The sequence below is a fragment of the Paralichthys olivaceus genome, chromosome 9, assembly GCF_024713975.1.
Source record: "Paralichthys olivaceus isolate ysfri-2021 chromosome 9, ASM2471397v2, whole genome shotgun sequence".
Lineage (NCBI taxonomy): Eukaryota > Metazoa > Chordata > Actinopteri > Pleuronectiformes > Paralichthyidae > Paralichthys > Paralichthys olivaceus.
The window spans coordinates 25,730,226-25,754,444 of NC_091101.1; the positions used below are offsets into that span (position 1 = coordinate 25,730,226).

The 24,219-nt window shown below is 44.1% G+C and overlaps 1 protein-coding gene and 1 long non-coding RNA gene across 4 annotated transcripts; one reads left to right on the forward strand and one right to left on the reverse strand.

Annotated features, from left to right (window-relative positions):
• Positions 1–291: 291 nt before the first annotated feature.
• glrbb (glycine receptor, beta b) lies at positions 292–24,067 on the reverse strand. Of its 3 annotated transcripts, XM_069531837.1 has the most exons (11): positions 23,954–24,067; positions 23,615–23,742; positions 19,930–20,068; positions 17,534–17,640; positions 15,767–15,834; positions 12,449–12,675; positions 11,453–11,535; positions 10,819–10,959; positions 8,171–8,323; positions 4,638–4,957; positions 292–1,363 (listed from the first exon to the last, which is right to left on the reverse strand). In XM_069531837.1, the coding sequence occupies exons 3-11, from the start codon at positions 20,049–20,051 to the stop codon at positions 1,067–1,069; spliced, it is 1,518 nt and encodes a 505-aa protein (XP_069387938.1). In that variant the 5' UTR covers positions 20,052–20,068; positions 23,615–23,742; positions 23,954–24,067; the 3' UTR covers positions 292–1,066. The 3 variants fall into 3 exon arrangements, with proteins under 3 accessions (XP_069387938.1, XP_069387939.1, XP_069387937.1); XM_069531838.1 differs by lacking the exon at positions 23,954–24,067 and having other exon boundaries at positions 4,665–4,957; positions 23,615–23,947; XM_069531836.1 differs by lacking the exon at positions 23,954–24,067 and having other exon boundaries at positions 23,615–23,947.
• Positions 20,856–22,332, forward strand: LOC138411445 (uncharacterized). The gene is made up of 2 exons (XR_011244086.1): positions 20,856–21,362; positions 21,943–22,332. It is a non-coding gene; the product is annotated as an uncharacterized lncRNA (long non-coding RNA).
• Positions 24,068–24,219: the final 152 nt, after the last annotated feature.

Below are 24,219 nucleotides of genomic sequence, written 5' to 3' on the forward strand. Positions count from 1 at the left end.
TCTGCTTTACACGAGAGCGACTTCGCCTCAAGCCTCATTAATACGACGCCGTGGTCAGGACATAAGGTCAACATCTATCTCGCTTCATTAAACCTCAGACAGATCTCATATGAGACGTCTCACACCAACAGTCCAGGGACATTTTTCAAGCAGGTTTGTATGAATAATAGATGTTTGGTTTTAGCCTCAGTGGAAGAAACAGCTGTGTTGTTTTGTGATGTGTGACACACACACACACACACACACACACACACACACACACACACTCTGAATTAGACCAAAGGGTGAAAAGTGATTTGATCATTTATTTTTCTTTGCTTGTAAATTTCACAAACACGCGGCCACAATCACTTGTGACCCATTTACACACGCTACAGTGGGGGGGGGGGGGGGAGACGGGACGTCGGACGCTACATTTGTAGGAGGACTGGCAGTGTCACATGACCATCTAGACAGGAACAGGAGTGTTTCACGTATCCACTTTTCATCTCTAGAGCAAATCATACGATAATAAACTCTAATAAACACGTTATGTATATTTATATTTAAATTTTATCTTCACACACATGCAATGGTTTTTGAAAACATGCGATGTAATTACAATTTAATTACACTTTGCACCGAAGCTTAAAATAAAATGCAACTTATTAAACTTGCAGAGCAAAAATCAAATAGTTTTTTTACAAATGCTCCTCTATAGATCTGTGCATCTCGGTCGATAAGGAATCAATCTTTGTGGACTCGTCTTCACTCCATTCATCACAACAGATATACCCTCAGTCCTGTATTGACCTCTCCGGTGCCTTTATCAATAAATAAAATATGCTATGCATCTATTTTAGGTAAAGAAAGGTTATAATCTTTGTTTAATACACAAAAGACTGTGAAGATAAATGTAATAATAGTAATAAATAGATCATTTCACTTTCCTCTCAGCATGTGAATGGGCAAGATGCACATTTCTCAATTACCACTTTGGATTCAAACTCCTCTTCCGTAATGTAATCGATCGAGAACGCATGTGGGCGAAGTGAAGGATTAATAACACGACATGATTTCAAGGTGATCACAAGTAAACGGACCAGTAAATCACGTTAAAGAAGAGGAAGGAGAAGGGGAACAGGGCTCGGGAGTACAGGTCGACTCGTTTGGCGGCGGAGGGGATGACGGGTTTCGGGGGAGGAGGTTTCTTGTGGTTCTTGGCCAGGGACTTGCCGTGAGCAGAGCTGGTGTCGATGGCCTTCCCGTAGCAGTCAAAGTTCGACAGCTCAAAGTCCCGCGGGAGCGAGCCCACGATGCTGAAGTCGTTGGTGCGAAGGTCCGACTTGGACGTGCACACCTTTTTGCAGCGCGTCTCCGCCACCTGGGAGCGAGACAGCAACACAGAAAGGGGAAAACGGGATTCGTTGTTGATTTGTGCATCATTTCATGTCAAAGTGAATTTATCTGTGAGACACATATGAGCGGAGACGAAGTCGTACGAACAGACTGACGCCGCTGCCGGCGGCCCCTGAGGCGGTGCAACGACACCAAAGTGGTTTAAAACTGATGACTGAGCAGGAGACTGACACCGTCACGGAGACTTCCACTCACACATGCAAACATCAGTCCGTCCTCCATGTTTTCTTTAAACAAAATGATGATTACACGCAGCAGATCTTCACTTTGTTGTTGCTCCAATCAAAACGACTACAAACTGACACACAGCACTTCAAGTGACTGCAGTAAGAATGATGTTAAATATAAACTGGAAAATGCAAATGAGAGACCAGCGATTCCTCTTTTCTTCGTATATCGACATAAAATGACACCGGAAATATAAAAGTCGATCCGTCATCACAGTTAAAACATTCAAATTCTGCATCTTTAAATCAGCTGCAGCTCGTTTGATTTGGTAAAACAACACGATCCTGCTTCTCAGAATAGAACAGAGATGTTGGTATTTATTTCTGGAAACTCACATCCCTTTACTATCTCTGTCTCTCCCACAGGTTTATCCATGCATCTACAGCTGCTCCAGAAAGTATCCAGGCCCCTTCCCTCACACAATCCATCCATCTATCATCTATACTGCTGATGCTGTAGAGTCGCGGCGGCTCGAGCCAATTCCAGCGTCCTCACAGGGGCAACATACAAAGACACGCAGTCACACAGTCGCACATTTAGAATCTAATGAAACGTTTAACTTTGGATTGTGGGAGGAAGAAAGAGCGGAGACCCAGGCTGACGTGGGGAGAACACGCAAACTCTAATTATCAAATATCAAAAACTGAATCGTCTCATTTGCAAAAAAGTCTTCAGACTCATAATTCAGTGTCCTCGACGGAAATTACATCTTTTCTAAATCTCCGAGCTCCGCACATCTGGATCTGGGCAGTTGGCTCTGTGTTAATTCATCCTGGCATCACCTCTCAAGCTGTGCTCACTGTGCGCTGCCACCTGCTAACGCCCTGATAATGAAAAAGGAACCGCTCGATTATAAAGTCATGTTCTGTCTCCTCTCCTTTGTTCACAACAATAAAGGGAAGTTTTCAGTATTTAAAATGTATTTTAATCTTGTATTCCCTGTATATTATTACGTGTATCTTGTACAGTACTGCTTGTAAAGGACCTGTAATATTTAACAATTTATTTTTTTTAATCAAATATTAATATATTTTACTGTGTAGATTGACGAAGCTATTAAATTAGTTTAAATCTAAATCACAGTATAGTATTTAGAAAATAAAAAGGTCTGACTCTTCATTCTGAAGCCACAGTATCTTCTGATGTATTTATAGTATTTATTCTACTGACTGAGCTGGTTTTTTAACGACAGCTAATAATGCATTAAATCAGTTTTGAGAGTTGGCCAAATACTCGTTCAAATAGTACTTTAAAAATAATGGAAGTATCTTGTAAACATCATAAACTGTAAAATAATCTGACAGGACAAATAATATTCGAGACGCCTGAGGCTGTGAACCTCGAGACGGACGATAAATTATCCACCACAACGTAAAAATGTGGCCCAGCTGAGAGCAAACAAATCAACAAATCATCTACTGCCCCCTGGTGGCTGACTGCAGTATAAGTCGTAAACCCCCTGCCTCCTCCATTTCAGTGGATGGGACATGGACATGTTCATAGTTAGTTGTTATGACACTGATGTTTGTTCAAGGCTTCAGTGTGTAGTCGTTTGATGATGGACTAACAGGGTGAGACGTCATGATTGGTTCGCGATTGGTCGAGAGCGGTTAACGGCAGAACCAGAACACCGCAGATCCACGCCACGATCGCTACTGCACAGACTCTGAACGACAAAAGAGGCAAGATGGCGGCACGTACATCTGGGATATCTTAGCTTCACTTTTTACGGCTTCTGTTAGAATAGAATAGAATAGAATCGAACAGCAGCTCTGTCTCTCAGACGTCACATTCAAGCTGCTTAACTGAGACCTTTAAATTCTGCTGTGCAGGATTATTTAAAATGAGTTGTTTGATCCTGAAGGTCGGACACAGATCGTAGTGATAAATCACACTCACTGTTATTTAAGGAGAAAGATTTGTGATCAGATTAACTGTGTCCTCTCAAACACAACCGGATATGGCTGCGCTCCCTTCGCTGGCTGGATGTAGTGTAATGTCATCCAAAAGAAATCCCTTTCATCAACGTGCCTGAAGGCCTGCGGGGTGAACGGGATCTGATCAGACTCTCTGAAGTCATTAAGCTCATTAAAGATTCATTATTTTGATTTGGTTTTGACAAGAAAACCTATTAAAGCTCGATGGAATGATGTGAGTCTCTCAAACCGAATGTGGTCTGGAGTAACGCAGAGGTAAATTCATTTTAATTAAGCGGACAACTGGAGGATCAGCACAACGCACTGCACGCCTGATGTTAGACCTCCGAAGACACCGAAGACTGGATTTCCCTGATCTCCGAGCCTCACTGTCATGAAGAGGAAGTTGGATTGAATCTGGAATATCATGTTTGGCATTGTGCTGTTTTTTGAGGTGGGGTTTTACTTAGAAACACACGGTATCCACACTGAACTTGCAAAGTACTTAAATACAGCATCAAAACCCGAGAGGACATTATTTATACTCTGACTATGGACGTGATCGGGTCGTTAGTAGAGATTTAGTGAGAAAGCAGAACCTGATCACAACTTGAGCTCAACAACCCTTGACTTTGTCCCAACGAGTAATAAATACTTATTTATACCTTGAGTCTGCATGAACCCTCGGCTGTTTGTGTCGGGTTTGGTAAATAAACAGATAGAGGAGAGTGTCCCTGCTCCAGTGATGTTGACTGGACAGTGAAGTCTTTGCCTGAGGTGTACGATGGAGTCATGGGGTCAGTTATCGATCGGTTATTTAACGCTGAAATAGCATTTGGGGGCAGTTGGCAATATTTTGGAGCCTCCGGCGCCGAGAGCGGATATAAGACTCCGCACACTGTCGAACGTTTCTCCACACGAAACACAGACAGTCTCTAGCAGCAGCCGTCTGTATATGAATGTGAGGCAGGATTTTTACTCTGGATATCGACAATAGCACAATCGCGAGAAGGAGAACATCGTTCTGGCTCCAGTAGTCTCGTGTGTTGATGGTAAAGACATGATGTAGACACACACACACACACACACACACACCAAAGTTATCAAACCGGATCCACTGACATGCAGCGTGCTGACGTGAAGCGGCGTCCCTCCGGTCCCATTGACCGTGTTGTTCTTGGCGGCCGGGCTCTTTCCCGCCGCCTTCTCCTTGGATGCCATCTTGGCCTTCTCGGCCTCGATGCGCTTCGGGCTGTTGAGCATCACTTGGACCACCGCGTACTCCACCAGCGAGGCGAAGCCGAACAGCAGGCAGGCGATGAGCCAGATGTCGATGGCCTTGACGTAGGACACTTTTGGAAGCTCCGACGCCAGGGAGGTGCACTCAGAGGACAGAGAGAGCACCGAGAGGATCCCTGAACAGAGACGGAGGAGAAGTGACCTTGTCAATCAGCAAAGCGAGAGACAGTTGGATGTCAAAACTAAAAAAATGTGTTTCCACGGTGAATTTCTCTCTCTAATGCACCTCACTTCAGTTTCCTGTGCTGAGATTTCAGTATTTCCACCCGTTTATTTGTCAGTAAAACACCGACGTATAAAAATTCTGTGTAACACCTCCTGTAATTCTGCTGAGGATGAAAACGATATGGCATCGATATTGTTTTATCATCCGGCATCATTCTGTATTTGTCGATATAAACCTGTTTTGATTAGTGAGGATCATGATGATATCAAAACAAACAGCTGAAGACATTTCTCCTGCCTGGACGTTTGCTTCCACTGCCACCTCATCCTGAAGGAGTAGAGTCGTGCATTTAGTTAACGTCCCAGCGTCCCCACATAGCGTCTGAAAACATGACCGTCCCCTTACCCCTTTTATTGGGACATCTCCGAGAGCTCAGACAGCCTCTTAATGCCGGAGTCGTTTTAAATTGTTTTTAGCTCTGGTACTCAACAGGATTACAGGTTAGAGATCCCATCTGCACAGCGGCACTTGTTTCAGGCTACAGCAGAAATAATTACAGCAACTCTTAAGAGTGTCTTCTCACCACCAATGAAGGGCTTCGCTCCTCTTTTTCTCACATAACGCTTCTTCTAGCAGACAATAAACACGTTAGAGCGGCCGATGGGTTTTGTCTGCGGAGTAGTCACTCGGGTTCATACAAGGTCCAGGACGTCTAAATCAAACAAGTCCTCCTCAAAGGATTTAAATAAAGTCAAAAAGACGAGATCCACATTTTATCCACGAGAGGAAAAACTGAAATACTGAGATAGTTTTGTTGTTTGTCTACGACATATTCAGCTTTTTGTGTTCAAAATAAATCGGCTCCTCACATCAGGCAGGAAAAGATGAATATTCCTGTGATACAATTGTAAACTACTTTTTTCTCCCATTGCGCTGAAATAAAAACAAGCTGCGTTAACCTGAAAACACAAACACTCACAGACGCACATACACAAGTGAACACGGGCACAGGAAACACACACACACATGCTAACACACACACACACATATAAACACACAGAGACACACAGAGAGCTTTAAATGAGAGTGGTCCCACACCTGGGTGATGACTGACCTGCGCTGATCCCATTTAAAAGAAGTCAGAGGAGGCTTCCAGGTGGAGCTGGAGTGATGATGGGATGAAAGTCATGATAAACAACTGGAGGGAGGATGGAGAAAAGGACGGAGTTGACGACCGGAGAGGGATAACAATGGATTTTCTAAATTCAGAGGTGGGTGTGTGACGCTACGTGTGTGTGACACACACAATCATGGAGGAGGGGGAGGGGGAGGGGGAGGGGGAGGGGATGTCAGAGGTAGATATGACTTCTTTCCTCACAACAGCAGCTTTAAACATCAAATGTAAATATTCTCTATAGCCTGAATCTTATGTGGGGAAAGATGAATATGTATAAACCAAAGAAATGTTTTTTAAAATAACAGAGCCCTAGAAATGCTGAAAGATTAAATATTTTTTATATTGTGTGCACAAGTTATCATCTTGTGGGAACAAGTTAAAATCTGTTGTTTGTGTTTTGAAGGCTCAGTCGATTGGAGGACGACGTTTCAGTCATAATACTTCAATTAACGCAACGCAGCGTTGTCTTTTAACGTCTCGACCAGTCATGTCTTCATTATGCAGATATTAACTCTGTGTGCACACAACTTTTTTATCTGGTGCGCACAAGATAAATATATATAACACAGTAACTTGTGATTTCAGGGGCTCCGTACAAATTGATTCAATTTATGTTTTTTTCAGCTCATTCATACATTTTGTACCTAAACTGGTGACACGATGACGATGTGATGTGTCTCATAATGAGGTGAAGGAATGTCAACACTGAGGACATTAAATTAAATGAGGCGTCCAACAACGTTCATGAACACAGTGTGTGAGCTTCTGTCCAGCATGCAGCGTTTCCTGAAACTCAAACAACCAGCACCGAGCAGAAGAAACACCAGAGCTCGCTCCTGTGGTTCTTGTCGAGCTGTGATTTATTCAGTGCGAGAACAAAAACACAAACTAAATTAGACTCCGCCGCTGCTGAGACATTCTCGCGTCCCCCTCCGGGCTCAGGCTAACAATCTGCTAATCTAGCTGAACTTTCTTCGGGCCACAGACGTTGAGTGCTTCCCTGGTTTGGAAAAAGGACGCAGCTCCTCGTGGGGCTCAGCACAACCCTTTCATTAAACGGGTTAATGGGGATCAGTGTTCCTCGTTAGCCGGCCCAGTGTCTCCTGAGCGATCCGTCTCGTCAACACCCGGAAACTCTCCTTGTCCCCAACATCATCTGTTTTTTAATCTTGATTCAAAAAGTTAAAGAAAAAGTTAGAATTGACTGAGATCAGTGGTTGAATCGTGATCTCTCCAGTGACTATATATTATATATAAACTGTATATAATCATATATAACATAGGCACATAACCATCCCTGGCTAACAGTGCATTCATGTGCTGTCGGAATAATCAGGAAAAATTAGCGCCTGAGTGGGAAAATCACGTGAACGCCACATCAAATCAGAACTCGACAAAATGCAAATGAGTTGCTGACGTCTCATTTTAAAATCTGCCAGGAAAGACGTGTCATGGTGTTATTTAAATGTTCTGAACACATAAATATTCCAACATTCCAATCTGAAAGCACACAAACACAAATGCCGAAGTCGGAACATTGTGAAACGGGACTTTCCGAGGAGCAGGTGAATGCACGGATAGATTCTCATGTTTTTAAAGCTGCATTCTTGCTATTTGCACTATATTGACCACAGCTGCGGGCTCCATCTGTCAATTACGACGCCGTCCAGTGATTTATCGCGCACAGACCAACACTGGCCACAGCACAACGCTTGATAGATAAAGTCCTTCGTGGTGTCAAAGTGATTGATGATGTCATGATGGAGATAATTGGGGCCGTAATGTCAGTGATCCCTAAAAAAACACAGAAATCCTTTTTTATTTTATCGACCAGTCTTTTTTTTTCACCTAATCACCTCAACAACATTCACACTCCTGCAATATGCACCACACACACACACACACACACACAGGATATTTACAGATCCTCCATATTGGTGAGTGCCAGTGGAGGATGGGTGGGAATGATCTATAGATAATCCATACCCAAAGGGACCCTGGCAGCGCTCGCATCAGGGTTGATCCAGAAGGACAGCCAGGAGAGGACCACGATGAGCAGCGTGGGGGCGTAAACACCCATCATGTAGAAGCCCACTTGTCGCCGCAGGGTGAAGATGACTTCCACGCACGTGTAGTATCCTGCGTGGAGACGGAGAGGAGGGTCAAACATGACGGAGCAACAGTTCAAATTCAAATTCAACTCGGTCTCCGTGGCAACTGAAGGCCCCCAAAACTGATGAACTGTTGGGAAGAACATGAAAACCTCTGTTCCAACTTAGAGGTGTTGATTCTTTAACTCAAACCAGATATTTGATTATTCTTCATACGCGATTTTAAAGTGGGAGAGACCGACACTAAGAATTCCCCAAATCTCCAACTCTTACAAGATGAGCATCTCTTCAACTTAGCTTCTCATAAACAGTTATATGACATGAACGCAGCATTGGGCTATTTTTGTCAACTCAGATGTTCCAGCGTATTAAACCTCAGTCCACAAATGTGAACCTGAATTCCAGCTTCCAGCTCCTGAACTGGAACGGGGGCAGGTGAGAGTAATGGCCCTGTCCTGACGTGGTCGATTAAACTCACATTAAGCGTTTAGAGGGAAATGTTGGAGCCGGGGTGAGGTCTGTGTCTGATCTGGCTCCTTTTGCCCGAGCACAATGCAGAGCTCAGCTGTGTGCACCATTAGTACCACAGAGACCGGAAAGGGAAAGAAAGAGGTCAATGGGCAGAAGGTCTCTGACATCATTTCAGCAAACTTTGTAGAAGCCACGACCTGTTTGAAGACGGCACCTCCAGAAGAAGAAGAACTGTTTTCAATTCACAACGTGTCGGCTGCACAAGAAACCCGTAAAAAGAGACAGATTATATTTCACAACCGAGCGAAATGACTCGCAGCTCATAAATGATCAATTTCACCCAGTCTCTGCAGAAGTGTGGTTCCCATGAGGACGGATTAAACCCGCGTGGAATCAGCCCCCGTGCACACCAGACCTCCCACTGCGCTTCGGCTCTTTGAGGCTGGATGGTGGGTCCATCGGGGGACGGCAGACTGGATGTGCTGAAGAAATATTTAACCAGGGTGAGCTTTACACAGCAAATAAGGGCCGGGCCTATGTCGCCGGCGGAGCAGCCTCGAAACACAGAGGTGAGCTTTGTGCCGGGCCAGGTTGTCATGGCAACCTGTCAAAAGGCTGACTCACTGCCAGCCTCACTGGTCGCACCAGCTCCGTGGGCTGACGGGGATTTTTTTTTCTATTTCATAGCAAATTACGTTTCGTACTCTGAAAACCTCTGTGGCACAGAATCAGGAGCTTTACACCGATTCTGCAGATTTTTTTATTCACTGCATTTTCTACCAATATTTGTTTTGCTGACTTATAACTCTTTAAATCATAAGTAGGGAAACAAACTCGATACAAACACTTGAACTCGTTGAACTAACGAGCGCATCAGTTACTCCAGTTGTCCTGCAGCGGGGGGGGGGGGGGGGGGGTGTGGCTGTGCCACTGGTGCACCAGACAAACAATAAAATGATATTCTAGTCCACATCTGCTTTTTCTATTGTCCCTGTCTTCAAATGATGGCTGTGAGTTCGTGGTCACGCTGTGGGAAGTCATTTACACGGTACGCAGTGTTTAAGTGGTTGAAAACGTCGGCTCTGCAACAGAAATATGAAGAAGCAACGGGCGAACAATTTAGCAAGCAGGCGGAGAGCGTGATGCCGACAATACAAAGACATACTGAGGCAAAATACAGCACTTTGGGGAATTGAAACATTTTCCTCAGACAAAAAAAAAACTCAATAAGACTCAAACTAATATCAACATGACTTTGCAATCAAGAAAAACATGAAACTTCTGCGGCTTCTGCTGTTTTGGAACTCTTTGCAAACACATCACAAACTGATAACTCTGAACTCTGAGGTACACGAAGTAAAATATCACATGAATATCGATTTCTCTCACGAGCACAGTCAACACGACCCGGTTTTAATTCAAGACGTCTTTCACGTTAAAGGTCTAAAGGTCTAGGTTCTTTACGATCATAAGAATAAGACTGAATGGTAAGAAATAAATCCCATAATTAATTAATAATTCCATCTTTCAACCCATCCAGCTCCACAACACGACTCGAAGACAATGTCCAAGTCGCAGTAAATCCCAGACCGATGAAATAATTGGTTGTTATTGTGCTCTAAGTCTACCTGTGGGGCAGCTCTTGAGTTGCCATGACAAACAAAACACACTGAGAGGAGCAGGAACACAAACTTAAAAACAATCGGGGGATGAGACATGGGAGGAAACACGAACATACTTTTGGGGCCTAAGAAATAACAAGGACGCTGCTGCTCTGAGCCGACCCAGAACAGAAAGGGAATAATTAATGCGCGGATGAAAGAAAAGCCCCACGATGAACGGAAGTCACAAATGTTGCGGGGGATTGTGGTTCACTGAGATGATGGAGGAAAAAGTAAGTTTAGAGGTTTCAAATATTTCACTCTACTTTTTTATTAATTCCAATTTAATCCAGAAAACGGGCGAAAGGCTGATTTATGCTCAATGCACTGAAATGAACAGAAGCTTCTTGGGATAATCTACTTAAAATGTGATTCATCACCAGGACAGTACCTGTTCCTGCATAGAATTTGGTGCAGTTCCCATAATCAATGTCTTCTTGTCTAATGTCAAACTGCGGCAGGGCGATGGCGTCCATCTGCACCGGGTCTCCCGTCTGCCACATGAACTGCAGGTCGTCCGTCGTGTAGCCAACTGTCAGCGTGCAAAGACATTAACATTGGTTAAACACAACGTACAGTGTTCGCATGTGCAGACACACACAATCGCAGAATTTAATGTAACGTCTATGATGTGCACACAAGCGTGGAATTCTATCAATCGCAGCAGCTGGATTCGGCATTAGAGGGAAATTTCTCAAAGTTATTTTACGTATTTGGCTCTAAACTGCTTTGTAAACAAGATGTAATAACCACAGTCAAGCTCAATTAGCTGTGAGACTTCCACAGCAACCTTAAAATATGATGATTTATTCCACTCTAAGTGATCACCGCTGGAATTGGCTTCTAAACACAAGGAAGAAAAAAAAAAGCTCATTTACTCTCAAACAGCTATTTTATAAAAAAAAACAAAAAAAAACCAAACACAAATATATTATATTTTATTCCCGAGTCACGGATAAAAACAGCAACTCCCCAGAAACGCAGCCGGCAGATGTGTTGGCTGATGTTATTTGTGGAAGACTCACAGCTTTCCAGTTGCATCTTGCACCTCTGTGTGTCCATGGGGAACAATGTCAGGTCCAGGGGACAGGACAGGGTGACGGACAACCTGGAGGAGGACGGAGAAAAAACTGGTGTTAGTATTGAATTCATGTGATTTAGTGTCTCGTACTTATTATGTATTGTGTTGAGGTCTCACACGACTTAAAGGTTTTTCCTGACGTCTTGTATTCGAGTGCTGCTGAAGACAGACAGACTGGACCTGGAGGCCCCGCCCACTTCACATTGAGTCCCTCAGGAACTAGTTTTTCACCAAACGCTTGACAACAGTCTCATTATCTTTAGAGTTTATTCTCACAGACTTAATCCTTATCGACCCGGAAAACCAAGCAAATAAGAAAAATCAAAGAGAAGATGGTAAATAAAAAAAAGGAGCTTCCCCCCGACTTACTGAAACAAAGCACGTCGGACTACCGAGTAATTATCGGTGCAGGTTTGCGGGGCAACACAAACAAACCGATAAAACATTATAACTTCTGTGTCCTCATGTAATTGTTTGATGCAATTATCTCTTGAACTGTATAATTTTTTTATTTTCATCTTGTTTACACAGATATTTAAAGCCACATTCGAAAAAATGCACTTTTTACGTGTTGATATTAAAAACAATTGTCATTTTGTTTTCCCCGAAGCATCAATTTAATAAAGTTATTATTATATTTCATGTAGTTTGTAGGTTATCAGGAGGTTATGTTTTCACCCTGTCCATCTATATCTGTTTGATCGGTTTGTTCGTTTATCTGCACAATTATATGTATAGATATATAGATAGATAGATAGATAGATAGATAGATAGATAGATAGATAGATAGATATAGATATATCCTCCACTCTAGTTCTGTTTCGCTCGAACCAATCAATGGCGAGGGACATATCAGCTGATCACACAGGAACATCCGGGCTAAAGACAACGTCAGCATTTAGTTCACTAATAACATTGTGGGAGACAAAGACGATGATACCTCATACTGATGAGGACGTCTCCGTTACGAAAGATGAAGAGGAGGATATTGTCCTGGGTGACGTCGTGAAAGTTGGCGCTCTTCTCGTTGGCGAAGAACAGGTCGGGCTTCCAGAGACATTTGAACATCCCCGGATCGACGGTGAGCGAATCCGACTTGAAGTCCTGCGGAAGCTTCAGCCTCGGGTCGTTCCAGCGCTGCCGCAGGAAGATGTTGACTCTGTAATCCTGTCGTGTTCAAGAAGAGAGATTCACAAACGGGGTGAGTGTCGATGTCTGTCGGACACAAACACTTCTGGCTACTCACATGCTTTTACTTCCTCTTTCCAACTGTCACTTTTAATGTCGGGTTCACATATTTTCCTTCTTTTAAGACGAACCATCTTTTGTCTTTAGTGTCAACGTCACCTCTTTAAAGTGCAGAGAGAAATTTCACAACATCTATTTCAACGTACGAGAAACTCCGCAGGGTGAAATGTTATCAACACAACAACTGATTCAGCGAATCGCTCAATAGTGAAACGTCCACGATGTTGTTGAACGGAACGTTTCACTCAGCGACCTCAGGACTGTTTGTGGGTTGGTTTTTTTTTGTGGCTGCCTTGTTTTGCGGCCCTCAAGCTGTTCTGGGACCAGGTGCTGGGAAGGACTTTTACTGCTGAATGTGAAGATGGATGACTTGTCAAACAAAGCCACCAAAATACCATCTGTGTGTGTCTGTGTGTAACTTTCACCTCCCATCCCTTGAGTATTGGCCTCACAGTTGTCTATTTGGTTGTGTTGTGTTGAGTTGCAGTTCGTTTCCGTATTTCTGACATCGAAGTGACTCAACTTTAAAAGAAGAATGTTTTCACATTTGTCTCTAAAACATTCTCTAAAATAGAGTTTTGTTAAAACCGTCACTACCCGAACTTTGAGTGGAACAGGTGAGCAGCTTTTTGTGCAGCTTTAAAGTTTTGTGGTTCGAATCCAGCAGCCGGTACTTGTCTTGCGGCAACTCAAGTTTATAGTTTAAAAAAAAAAAAACAGAATCACCACAGGGCAAGAAAACAGATTTCAAACAGGCAGGTTCAGAACAGGTGCTGCATTAATCCACGAAAACACAAGAAACCACATGAACCGCCACATGAACAGTAACCAAGAGTGTATTTTATCTCACTGCCAGTAGAGGGATTGTGTGTGTCTGTGTGCGAGCAGTGGTCACATTGTTGACGTCTTATTCTTATTTCTGCACAACCTAATTTCAGCGTCCTGGAGCGACAGCACGAGCAGCTCCTGCTGGCGCTCCTCTGTCTGTCAGAGACACGAGCCAATTCCCACACCTTCGCCTTTCAGAGAAACCAGACAAGGAAATACATCCTCCCTCTGGCTCGCTATCAAGCTGCCAGTGCTGCGTTCGATCCCAGAGAGATTTAACACAAGCTGTGTAGTCAACGAGGAAAACTCCAACTGAGCAGCAGTGAAAAAAAACACACAAACTTACACAAGCAGGATTTATTCAGTGTTGCAGTATGAAATTAGTCGTCCTCTCCTGGCGAATACGATCACAGAGTGGGAACAGATGTGTTAACAACAGAGGACATGTGGCGCTGTTGGCTCAGGGAGGTGTAAATGATGACAGAGGTTTCCTGGGATCTGAGACCCCACAGAGTGATGAATGAGGCGGAGAGGTGGCCGACCGTCTCTTCTGTGTCTTCCTGGACTCGTCTCAAACCTTCGTCACTCTTCTTCTCTGTCTGTCTATCGCCGGGCGTCCCAGGAGGAAGAGCGGACGAGAGAAGAGTTCCTCCGCTCTCAGTCTCCGTCTCACTCTCGGCTCTTACTTGTTCTGTCTCGATGTTAAGTCTCTTTCCACCTCCTGCCTTGATTCTTCTCTCCTCTTGACATTTCTCTGTTTTCCTTTTAGTTTAAGCCTTCAACTATTTTTTATCTTCTTTATTTCTTTTTCTTGTCTTACATCTCCTGACGTCCGCCTAACACACCTCTGTACATTGCATACTTTGCAGTTTTGCTGCTGAGTGAAACTTCACTGGAAGATATAACTGGCGAACACACTTTTCTGATCTGCAGCCAAAAGAAATATTTCCACAGTAGATCTTAACGCAGATCCGATTCCAGGATCCAGCCTGGGAGCTGAGGCTGCGCTCAGAGTGTCACTCCTCATGAAATTAAATTACAGGAGATTGATCACTGGGTTGGACGGAGACACTGTCCAGACCCTCTGCAACAGGACACTGAGGGAAAAAGTTCATAAATCTGCTCTCTGTCCCTGTGAGGACTGAGACGTCCTGCTCTTGAAAAATCTGGTTTGAAAGTATGAACCGAGCGTGCCACGTGTTGTCCTGCTGTTCTTGTCTTGTGCTGTTTTTGAGAGCGTGCACATTGTCTGGTTCCTCTCAGGACTGACAGTCCTCTGTCTGACAGGTAACTCACCAAACCATGCTGCTACATCCACAAAGTATATTATTGGCCACGAAAGAACCCAGTTCTTGTTTGGGGTGGATCAAGGAATTCTTTCACTTCTTTCTCTAACGTGGAGAGATTTCCCACAAAATCATGCATGAAAAATGGATGAAATCATCATTAAAAATTCAGGCGTGTTTCGGGGACTGAGGGAATATTTTTAGATAGTGTTCTGATGTTAGAATAAAAACCCATGAATTATTCCCTGGGAAAAGGGCGAAGATATTGAAAAATCTCTCCATTAACGAAAGTAAAAAGAAAACCCTGGATCTGCCGCTTGATCCCGATTTACACCAAAACTGAATGGGTTCTTTCCTGACCCACCCGTCCACTAAGTTTTGAACTAATCCGTTCAGCTGCTTTACTTTCATCTTACTTATTAACAAATCAAGCAGCCAACAAACGCTCAGGGTGAAGATATTACTTCCCTGGTGGAGGTAAAATCATTGCACTGTAACTGAAGATGAAAGATGTATAAAGACTTCAACATTAGGTTTATTACAGGTTATTTAATTGAGCGTTTATCGGCCCCTCCCAGCAACTTTTAAATAATAAGAAATGTTTCCTCCTCTATTGTTTCATAAGTGATCACGAGTCCTTGAATTCGTTCTGTTCATTAGCATTAAAACTGCATTTCCTCATCAGCAATTAAGCCATCAGATAAATGAGGCGTGAAACCCCACAGTCTTCATAATAATTCACTGCTAAACGGCCCGATACCTTCCAGAAAACATGCTCACGTGTTCTTCCCAGAACTGGCAGGACAAAGCAGTTTTCAGCTCCGAACCGCCGCCTCTGATTGACGCAAGTATTGATCATCAATACTGTCGGGGGAGTGGGATAAGTGGATTCTTACCATGGTCGTCTCCTGGATGGAGCCGAAGCTGTTGATGAAGATGTTGACTCGGTCTTCCACAGGGATCCCTGGATTGAAGAGGAGCGAGAGGAGTGATTCACATCATCTGCGTGTTTATAGCTCATAGTGAGTGTCAGTGTGTTTTCATGAACCTCTTTGTTTTTACATCAATGCAGATTGTTCCCGGTGATTGAACAGGATTCTGTGACCGATCAGGATTTGTGAAAGACTTTATCAACACGGCAAAGTAATAAAAAATGCCCTCCCAAGAGGATCGCACTCCTCCTCTAAGCTAACGCTGTAAACATTTATAGTGGCATCCCTCTCCACTCAGCCCTTTGCATAAACTAATAAAATCCTTGATGGATGCAGACTGCTCGCGCTGCTTTGAATACATTTCTTTCCTTTGAGGGGTTTACTGGAGGCTCAGGAGTTTCACGGGATAAACTCCATCAGGCAATTTGCAAAATTAATGTACATAATATGCAGATGCCGTCACGCGCTCACCTCCAATGCCTAATTGCATCCGCGAAAAACTAATTGATATTCAGCCAAACCCTTGTGATGCTTCCTTCTCTATACGTTCTATAAAAGCGGCTCCACATTTTATAGGCCCCGGCCAAAGTAATGCACAAGACACAGTTTAGGGTGTAATTAGGGAGATTATGACATGGATGTTAATGGACGGGAAGCTCTCAGCCCACCCTGAAATCAAGAGCAGATGTTTGTCCGCTGGACCCGTCACCAGCAGGGAGCTAATTCTGCTCACAACACATCAAACACTGAGTCCCAGATACGGCTCCTGCTGCCAAGTGCCAGAGGATGGAAACTATGTGAGGAGCCACCTGAAGCCCGACCCGTCACTGAGTCGTGGCTGTTTTCTAAAAGAGACTGAAGTCGGTGTTCTCCCTGTCGTGTGATGTTTAAAGAAAAACTGTAAAGATGGACGCTTGGCACAGTAAAGACGGAAAAGCGACGTACTGTAGAATTTTAGGGTTTGAAATTCATCTCAATTGTTGGATTGAATGAACAAATTCACACTGATGTTTTCTGACACTGTCTAAACCATTGACTAGTTTATAAAGTTGGTCTCCGCTGCCTCACACTAACCACAAGTGAAGCCAAAATATTGTGGATACCAATGCGGCCATCTTGTGCCTTTGGAGTCTGCGCAGTACCAACCAATCACAGGTCAGTCTCAGCTGTCAATCAATTTACCTCATCTTAAAAGCTTCAAATAAGTAATCGAAAACAATTTGACACTTGTAAAAACCCCAGTGTGATAACAACTACCTCAAAACCTCCAATTATTTGACGTGTACCTGACTTTTCAGTTGGTCTATGTCCTGTCCCCTAACATGGAAAAGGCAGGATTCTTACTACAGCCTGCCTCCAGGGGGCGACGAGACACTCTGGCTTCTCTTTTGGGGACGCTGCCATGTCGTCCATCTTTAAATGCAGTAGTCTAAACTAACAGATCAATGCCAAACACAAGAGTATTATATCCCTACATATATATATTTATATTATATTCCCTCACTTTAAAAATTATGTTCTACATTACATACACGAAAGTATTAATTTTCACAAACGTCAAAAGAGTATTCGAACACTTCGGTTCCAGCACAGGATTCTGAGTGAGAAATCCAGAGCGACGAGTTCATCATGAACTGATTATTTTAATTACTGTGACGGCAGCGCTGCAAAAAAAAAAAAAAAAAACGTCAATTAAAAAAGGACAGAGATAGATGAAGGGGGGGGACTTGCCTTTGAAGTTGGGCCTGATTCTGGGATCGTAGGTGATCAGTAACCTGTTCAAGATGTTACTGGTCGAGTTCTCAGGGACTCGGGCCAGATCCTCGGATGACAGCTGTCTGCAAACAAAGAAAGACGGAGAGGCAACTGTAGGCACGGTTACATTAACGGGTCAAATTCCTGTCAGATGAACGCCACAGATCCACAGAGTACACCAGCGAACTGCTCTGTGTACTCCTTGATTAAACTGCAGCCTGAGAGCGCTACCAGTTTAGGGATTAAATTAGCTTTTAAGATCTGGACCACCCAGGTATTGTTGGAGTGTTTAGAAATGTGATGTGGGGCTATTTTCAGATGTTTCCAGATAATGATCCCACAGGTTGACAGAGAATCATGTTTCCTCGTTACAGTACAATCGTATAAATATATATTTTGTTCATTTGTTTATTCTGCTGTGTTTTTTATATTTCAAGAAATACTGTAGATGCATAAAAAATACACACAAGTAGAAAGTCATCAAGCCCGACATTTTTAACACAACTACACACTGGAGCTTTTCAAAGGACTTGGGGGGGCCCCAGGCAAAAAAAAAGGGGCCCTACATTGACCCGAACCGAACCCCTCAATTTATTCTTGGACCAAACCTTCACAATCATGAAGCTTTTGGCAGAAACTTAGTGGCACGGCGCCTCGGGGGGTTTCCAACCATGGTGTCATTGCAGTCTCATGATCTCAAAGGGGATTCTCACATTCTCTCTTGTTGATGCTGTGAGCTAATGTAATCAGTCATTGTCAGGGGCCCCTTCCCAGCTCGAGGCCCCAGTCCAGCTTTCCTAACTATACAATCATACTAGCATTTCTACAGTATAAGGCTGTAGGCATAGGGTGCTTTGAGCTAAGAGATAATGCTATGCTAACATGCTCACTGAAATAACATCAGCAGTTGTGTGGAAGGGAAATGTTTGCTATGTCATATTCAACCTTAGGAACCTTAGCCTTAAAGGTTAAGTGTTTCTTATCTTCACTTTTGAGCAGAAGCTTTAACATGATGTGAGATTTATGATTCTCTGTCTGTTTATTTAACTGACATATGATGTTGTTTACAAGAAGTTTGGTCATTACCTCAATAGTATCTTTTACCACACAGACAGTGGTGCTCGTAAGGTTTTCACTGCTGAAACATACACCGTTGCTATTTTCAAATACCCCCGGATATCATCGCCCCACCAGCGTCAATTAATCTACCATGTGGGTGGCGAAGAGCACACATGACAGTATACTTCCACTTTTTATTGAGACCAAAGTGAAATCCCCCCTTTTGAAAACAAAAAACAAGCTGTCTACTGAAAATTAACACCGTACGGTAAAGTGTTGTTTTTCAAACACGTTCACTCAAACATCATTCCTGTTTTGGGTTTGACTGGTGAGAAAAACAAAAGGATGGAGAGAGACAGAAAGAGGAGAAGAGGATCTGGCAGGAGAGAAAGGAGAAACAGAAAGCCTCCTTGTGGGTGGCAATGAATTCTCCTGCCAAAGAATTTCCCCTCCTCAAAGCACTTTATATATCATTATGTAAACGTTATCATGCACTGAGGATGAGCTAAAGTGCTCCACAGGAATGCGGCACAGTGTACGCGTATGTTCTGCGGTTCCCTGATCAAAGTGAAAAACATAATTCCCATCCGCTAAACCTTTTTTTTTTTTTTTTTCCACCCTCTCTCTCATTTAACAGACCTTTCTGACAACCTCAAGCACAACAGCTAAACTGGAACCAAGTGGTTCCTTCATCCACAAAGGCATCCGCATCAGGAAACACGGAATATGTCACGCAGCTTAGACTTGCCAATACTGGGACGACATCAAACAAGTTTCAAAGTCGAGACATTTGTTAGAGTTTAAGGAAGGAGAGGGTGCAGCTCTGCAATGCATAGAGACAATGCACTCTCCAGAGACAAGTCAGGACATGTTGGTGCTCACTATGTCAGGAGACATTCACCGTATTTACTATCAATGTTGGGCAAGAGCAGCATTATTACATTTCTCAGTTGCACGCCTGTAACATTGCTGTTTTTTTTTAATTCTTTTTTTCGGTATCCGAGCTTTTGTATTCATTACGTTGTGCAGATTAGTGCACACATGCTACGTTTTCAAGTGTTTCTGAAGGTCATGCACAGAGGAAGGTCATGCACAGAGGATCTTTCTGCTGAAATCAAACTAAGGATCAGTATGTGACGCTGCTCCCATGCAGATGAGTATCCACAGCAGCACTTCATCACGTACTGATCCTTGGACTGATGTCAGGAGAATATATATAATGCAAAACAGACAAGCTTGGGTTTACTCGATCTACAAACCAATCAGTGATGAGTTTAGGTACACGTGTCAGCTGTTGTTTATCCCCAACTTACGATGGACAGTACACCTGCTTCCCCTTCTTTTTCCCCTTCTTCGTTCCTTTTTCTTTGGCATCACCTCCCTCCAGACAAAGCGAGAGCACCAGGAGAAAGACGACGAGCCTCTTGACGCCCATTCTGGTGTGAGTTGAGCCTGTGGAGGAGAAAACAAACAAAGATGAGCCAATGCATTTAAACTCCTCAGACTCAGAATGTTTGAAATTTCATAACCCAAAGTGAATTGTTTCATCATGTTCTTTCCATTCATTGGCACATGTGACATCAGACAGCTTCTGCTTATGATGTTCCCTTGGGTGGGAGACCAAAGCTTCTGGGTACGTCATCTACGAATTTGGCCCTTCCCTAGTATGATGCATTCCCATTTTGTTTGCACGCATGCCACATACAGTAAATGTCTGAACTGTGAACTAATCAATTTGACATGGTTTAATCAGGCAGAGCAAGTTCAAGCATAAATCCAATCAGTGGAGTAATGCACCTGAATAACGATGGTCATTCTGGACTTGTTCGGGTGAATGTGACCTCTAAGAGACGACTTAAATATTAGATCGAATGTCCTTCAGCCACGAGAAGGTTTAATAATGTTGTTTTCTGTGAGTCCACTTTATCTATTTATCTATATTTAAGTATTATCATTTGGATTCATCTGTGTTTGCGTTGGTTGGAAGCGATCAAATCAAAGCCATCAAAGCCAGGTACAACCGTTTAACAACTGTACATGTGTACATGTACAAATGAACACCTTTACTCGTGAGCAGGGCAGTTTAGCATTTCTTGATAGGTAGCAATTAATCATGGAGCAGCTGTAGTACCTGTGTGAATCATCCCCCATCTATGAAAGTGGTGCCCTTTCATTGCACAGGGACACTGAGACCAACAGCGCAGCCAAGAGGGCCCCCCCCCCCCCCCCCCCCCCCCCCCCCCCCGCCCTGCTGGCACAACTGTATATTAACTGAAGCAGTTATTGTCTAGACAGAGGCACTCTCTCTCCCTCTCCTCCTCGTCGCCTTGGCCCAGTAACTCCCTGTCTGCTTGGCTCCTTGCCTGCTCATTGATCATCATGTTCTCCGGCACAAATCGGTTCCACCGCTCCGCTCGGCACCTTTTGTCATCATGCAAACCCTTCACTTTGCCTGAAGTGAGTCAACATCGCTTATCGATTCTGGAAGAGTCCTGCGAAAAAGGGGCGGTTGGTTTGGGCGCCTTCATTCAGTAGGAGAAAATATGGCCACATAGAGCCATGCTGACCCGCAGACATCAGAGGGCAACAGCTGATGGTGATACTGAGAGTCTCACCACAGTTCTTGGAAATCGTTTCTTATCTGACTCTGACCTATAATGTCCCATCTTCCCTCAGGCTGTTCTCTATAAGACAGCTCCTTTCTCTGACCCCGTGCTCCTGATAGACGGGAGAAGAAGGATCCACAGTAAGTTTGACGCTGTGGTGAAGAAATTAGTGTTATTAGGAAACACTTACTAAAATATTGATGTAAGATGAAGCACAGCACATTATAAAAACTAGTTTACAACCTTTTTAGCTTACCGACATCAGACACACGTCTAAGAACTGCGATCAGATGAACCAAACAAGGACATTCACTCAAATTTGTATCCTAAATAGTCTTTGGTCTGAATCTCAAAACTAATCACTTAAAAAGATTTATCTGGAGATGCCGTCCTTTCTCGGGGTGACATTGTGTCCTCACATTTATACATTCTGATCACTTCTGAGGCCGGATTTTTTCTTTGAGAACTGCAGAAGCCTCTTGGATGAGAGCTGAAATATCTAAGATGTCCAGTTGCCTTTTACACTTTATACACAACTCCTGATGTTGAACCCTGAGATTCTCAGCACTTTGAGCGGCATTTCATCATGAAAGGTTCAATACAAATAAAGTTTATGATTATTTATACTGTCCTGCCGGGTCCAAAGCGTATTGTGTAACCTGATGGATTATTATTTCCATCCATCCCTTCATTATCTATAGCACTTCTCTTTTCTTTGAGGGTCGCAGGTGGAGCTGGAGCCAATCCCAGCTGATATTGGATGTGAGACTGGATACACCTTCAGCCGAACCACCATTCAACTCACATTTACACCAACACTCAGTCCAGACTCTCTCGTAGTTCACCTGCATGTCTTTGGACTGTCGGAAGAAGCAGGAGAAGCAAAGGAGACACACAAAGAAGATGTGAACTCCTTACATGAACTGGGATTTGAACCAAGAACCTTCTTGCTGTGAGACAAGAGGGAGGTTTCCACCTGGACAGGTCACCTGAGTAAGGTCTATCTGAAAAGTACCCCGAGAGAAGTTTTGTCATGAACTGAAGCCCACACTCGTCTGCACCTTGCTGCGTTTATATTCTCAAAATCTTAAATAAAGGAGAAAGAACCAGGTCCTCGTGCACGGCCCTGCTAAACCGATTCCTGCTCGGCTGAGACCGAGTCCATAAATTGACCTTGGCACTGCCTGAGTCAACTGTGTCACCACTGTAGGAACATTGCCCTTATTTTGATTTACTGCTGGCAAAGTTAAAACTGCAGCGGAATTGTTATAGTCTGGCAGCTGAGGGTGACTCAAGAAGCCTTTTATGGTCTTTGGGTCCAAGGTCAATAAGCACTTCTGCTCTGGCCACTTCAGTTCACTGCAGACTAGACATTTTTAAATTCTCCTCAATAAACATGATGAAATAATTCCTGAAAACAATCGACAATGTTGATATAATTTTTTCTTCACTCTTGTCCGAGGTTAAGGGCAGGAGGATGTTGCACCTTGTGGGCTCTGAGGTAAAGCGGACTGTCCACTAACCACAGGGTTTGCAGTTTGAACCCATAGTCAGTACCGAAGTGTCTCTGGGCAAGACAGTGAACCCAAAACAGCCCATGATTGGGGGGGGGGGGGGGGGAGAGAAGGTGCTGCACATAGAAGCACTATATGGTTAATGGTTTGTATTTTTTTAATTGCTTTTCTAAAACACGCATTTATATTATGTGGGAATCAAACAGCCGACCTTCTGGTTAGTGGACGACCCCCTCTTCCTCCTGACGTGTGTGAATATCAAAAACAGTTTTGAGTGCTCATCATTACCAGACATTAACAGACCATCTTTGATTTGTGGATATGGGCTTTAAAAAAATTATTGAACTCGTATCGTTGTTGATATTAAAACAATAAAGCTCCAAACACCACGTCAACAACTTCATGCTTTTATTTTAGTTGGATTCAACGTGATTTACTGCAAATTGACACCCTCACGATGAACCAACACACGGGTCAGGGCCTGCGCTCTGCTCATCAACACGCTGAGCGTCATCTCGTCTCTGAACCGACACGACGCGTTAAACACAAACACACATAAATATTCTGCAGAACCTCCGGAGCTCGCGCTCACAACCTGTGGCTGCGCGTCGCGTCGAGCTCTTCGTAACAAGAGGAAAGTAAAAGTAGAGTCGGGCCGTCACGAGCGGCAGAGGAGAGAGAGCGACACAGGAAAAACAGCGACCACCATGACAGGCTGGGTGGGGGGGGGGGAGGAAGATGCCAGCACATATGAGCGCGAGCGTGCAAAGCCCCCAACCCACCCTAACCCAACCCCCACCCCTCGCAGGAGCGCGCGTAAAGAACATAAATAACGCGAAAGTGTTCGATGGCAGATGAAGCCACACGGTGCCACTCACCTTTCCACCGTGTCACCTGTCGGTTCCTGCAGGAGAGCGGAGCCGCTCGCAGCTGCCGGAGCGGATCCAGCGGTTAGCAGAGCCGTGCGCGCCGCTCGCTCTCGCGCCTCTCCATCCTCATCCGCGCTCTTTTCTCTCAATGTGTTGGAGGAGAAAGACATAAAAAAAAAAAGAAGTTACATCTCGGCAGATCTCCACATTTTCCTTGAGTGAACCTTCTTCTGCTTCTTCTGGTTATTTTTAGTGTGTCTGTGTGTGTCTGTGTGTGTGTGTGTATATATGGCTGCTGCCCTTTGCGCCTCGGCTCGGGATGCCCAAGATGGAGGCGTTTGCGTGTACCTGTCATGCAACATGCGCAGTAGCGGCTGCTGAGGAGCCGGAGAGCATCCGTCCTCCCATCAGCACCACGGACAGCCGCCTCCTCCTCTCCTCCTCCTCCTCCTCTCCTCCTCCTCCTCCTCCTCTCCTCCTCCTCCTCCAGCATCCACAGCCGTCACACGTGACGCGGCGGTGGATAAATGAAACGCACCCCCCCCCCCCCCTCCATTCACGTGACGGCAGCAAACCGCCTCAGTATTTATGTGAAGTATTTAACGGCAGCAGAA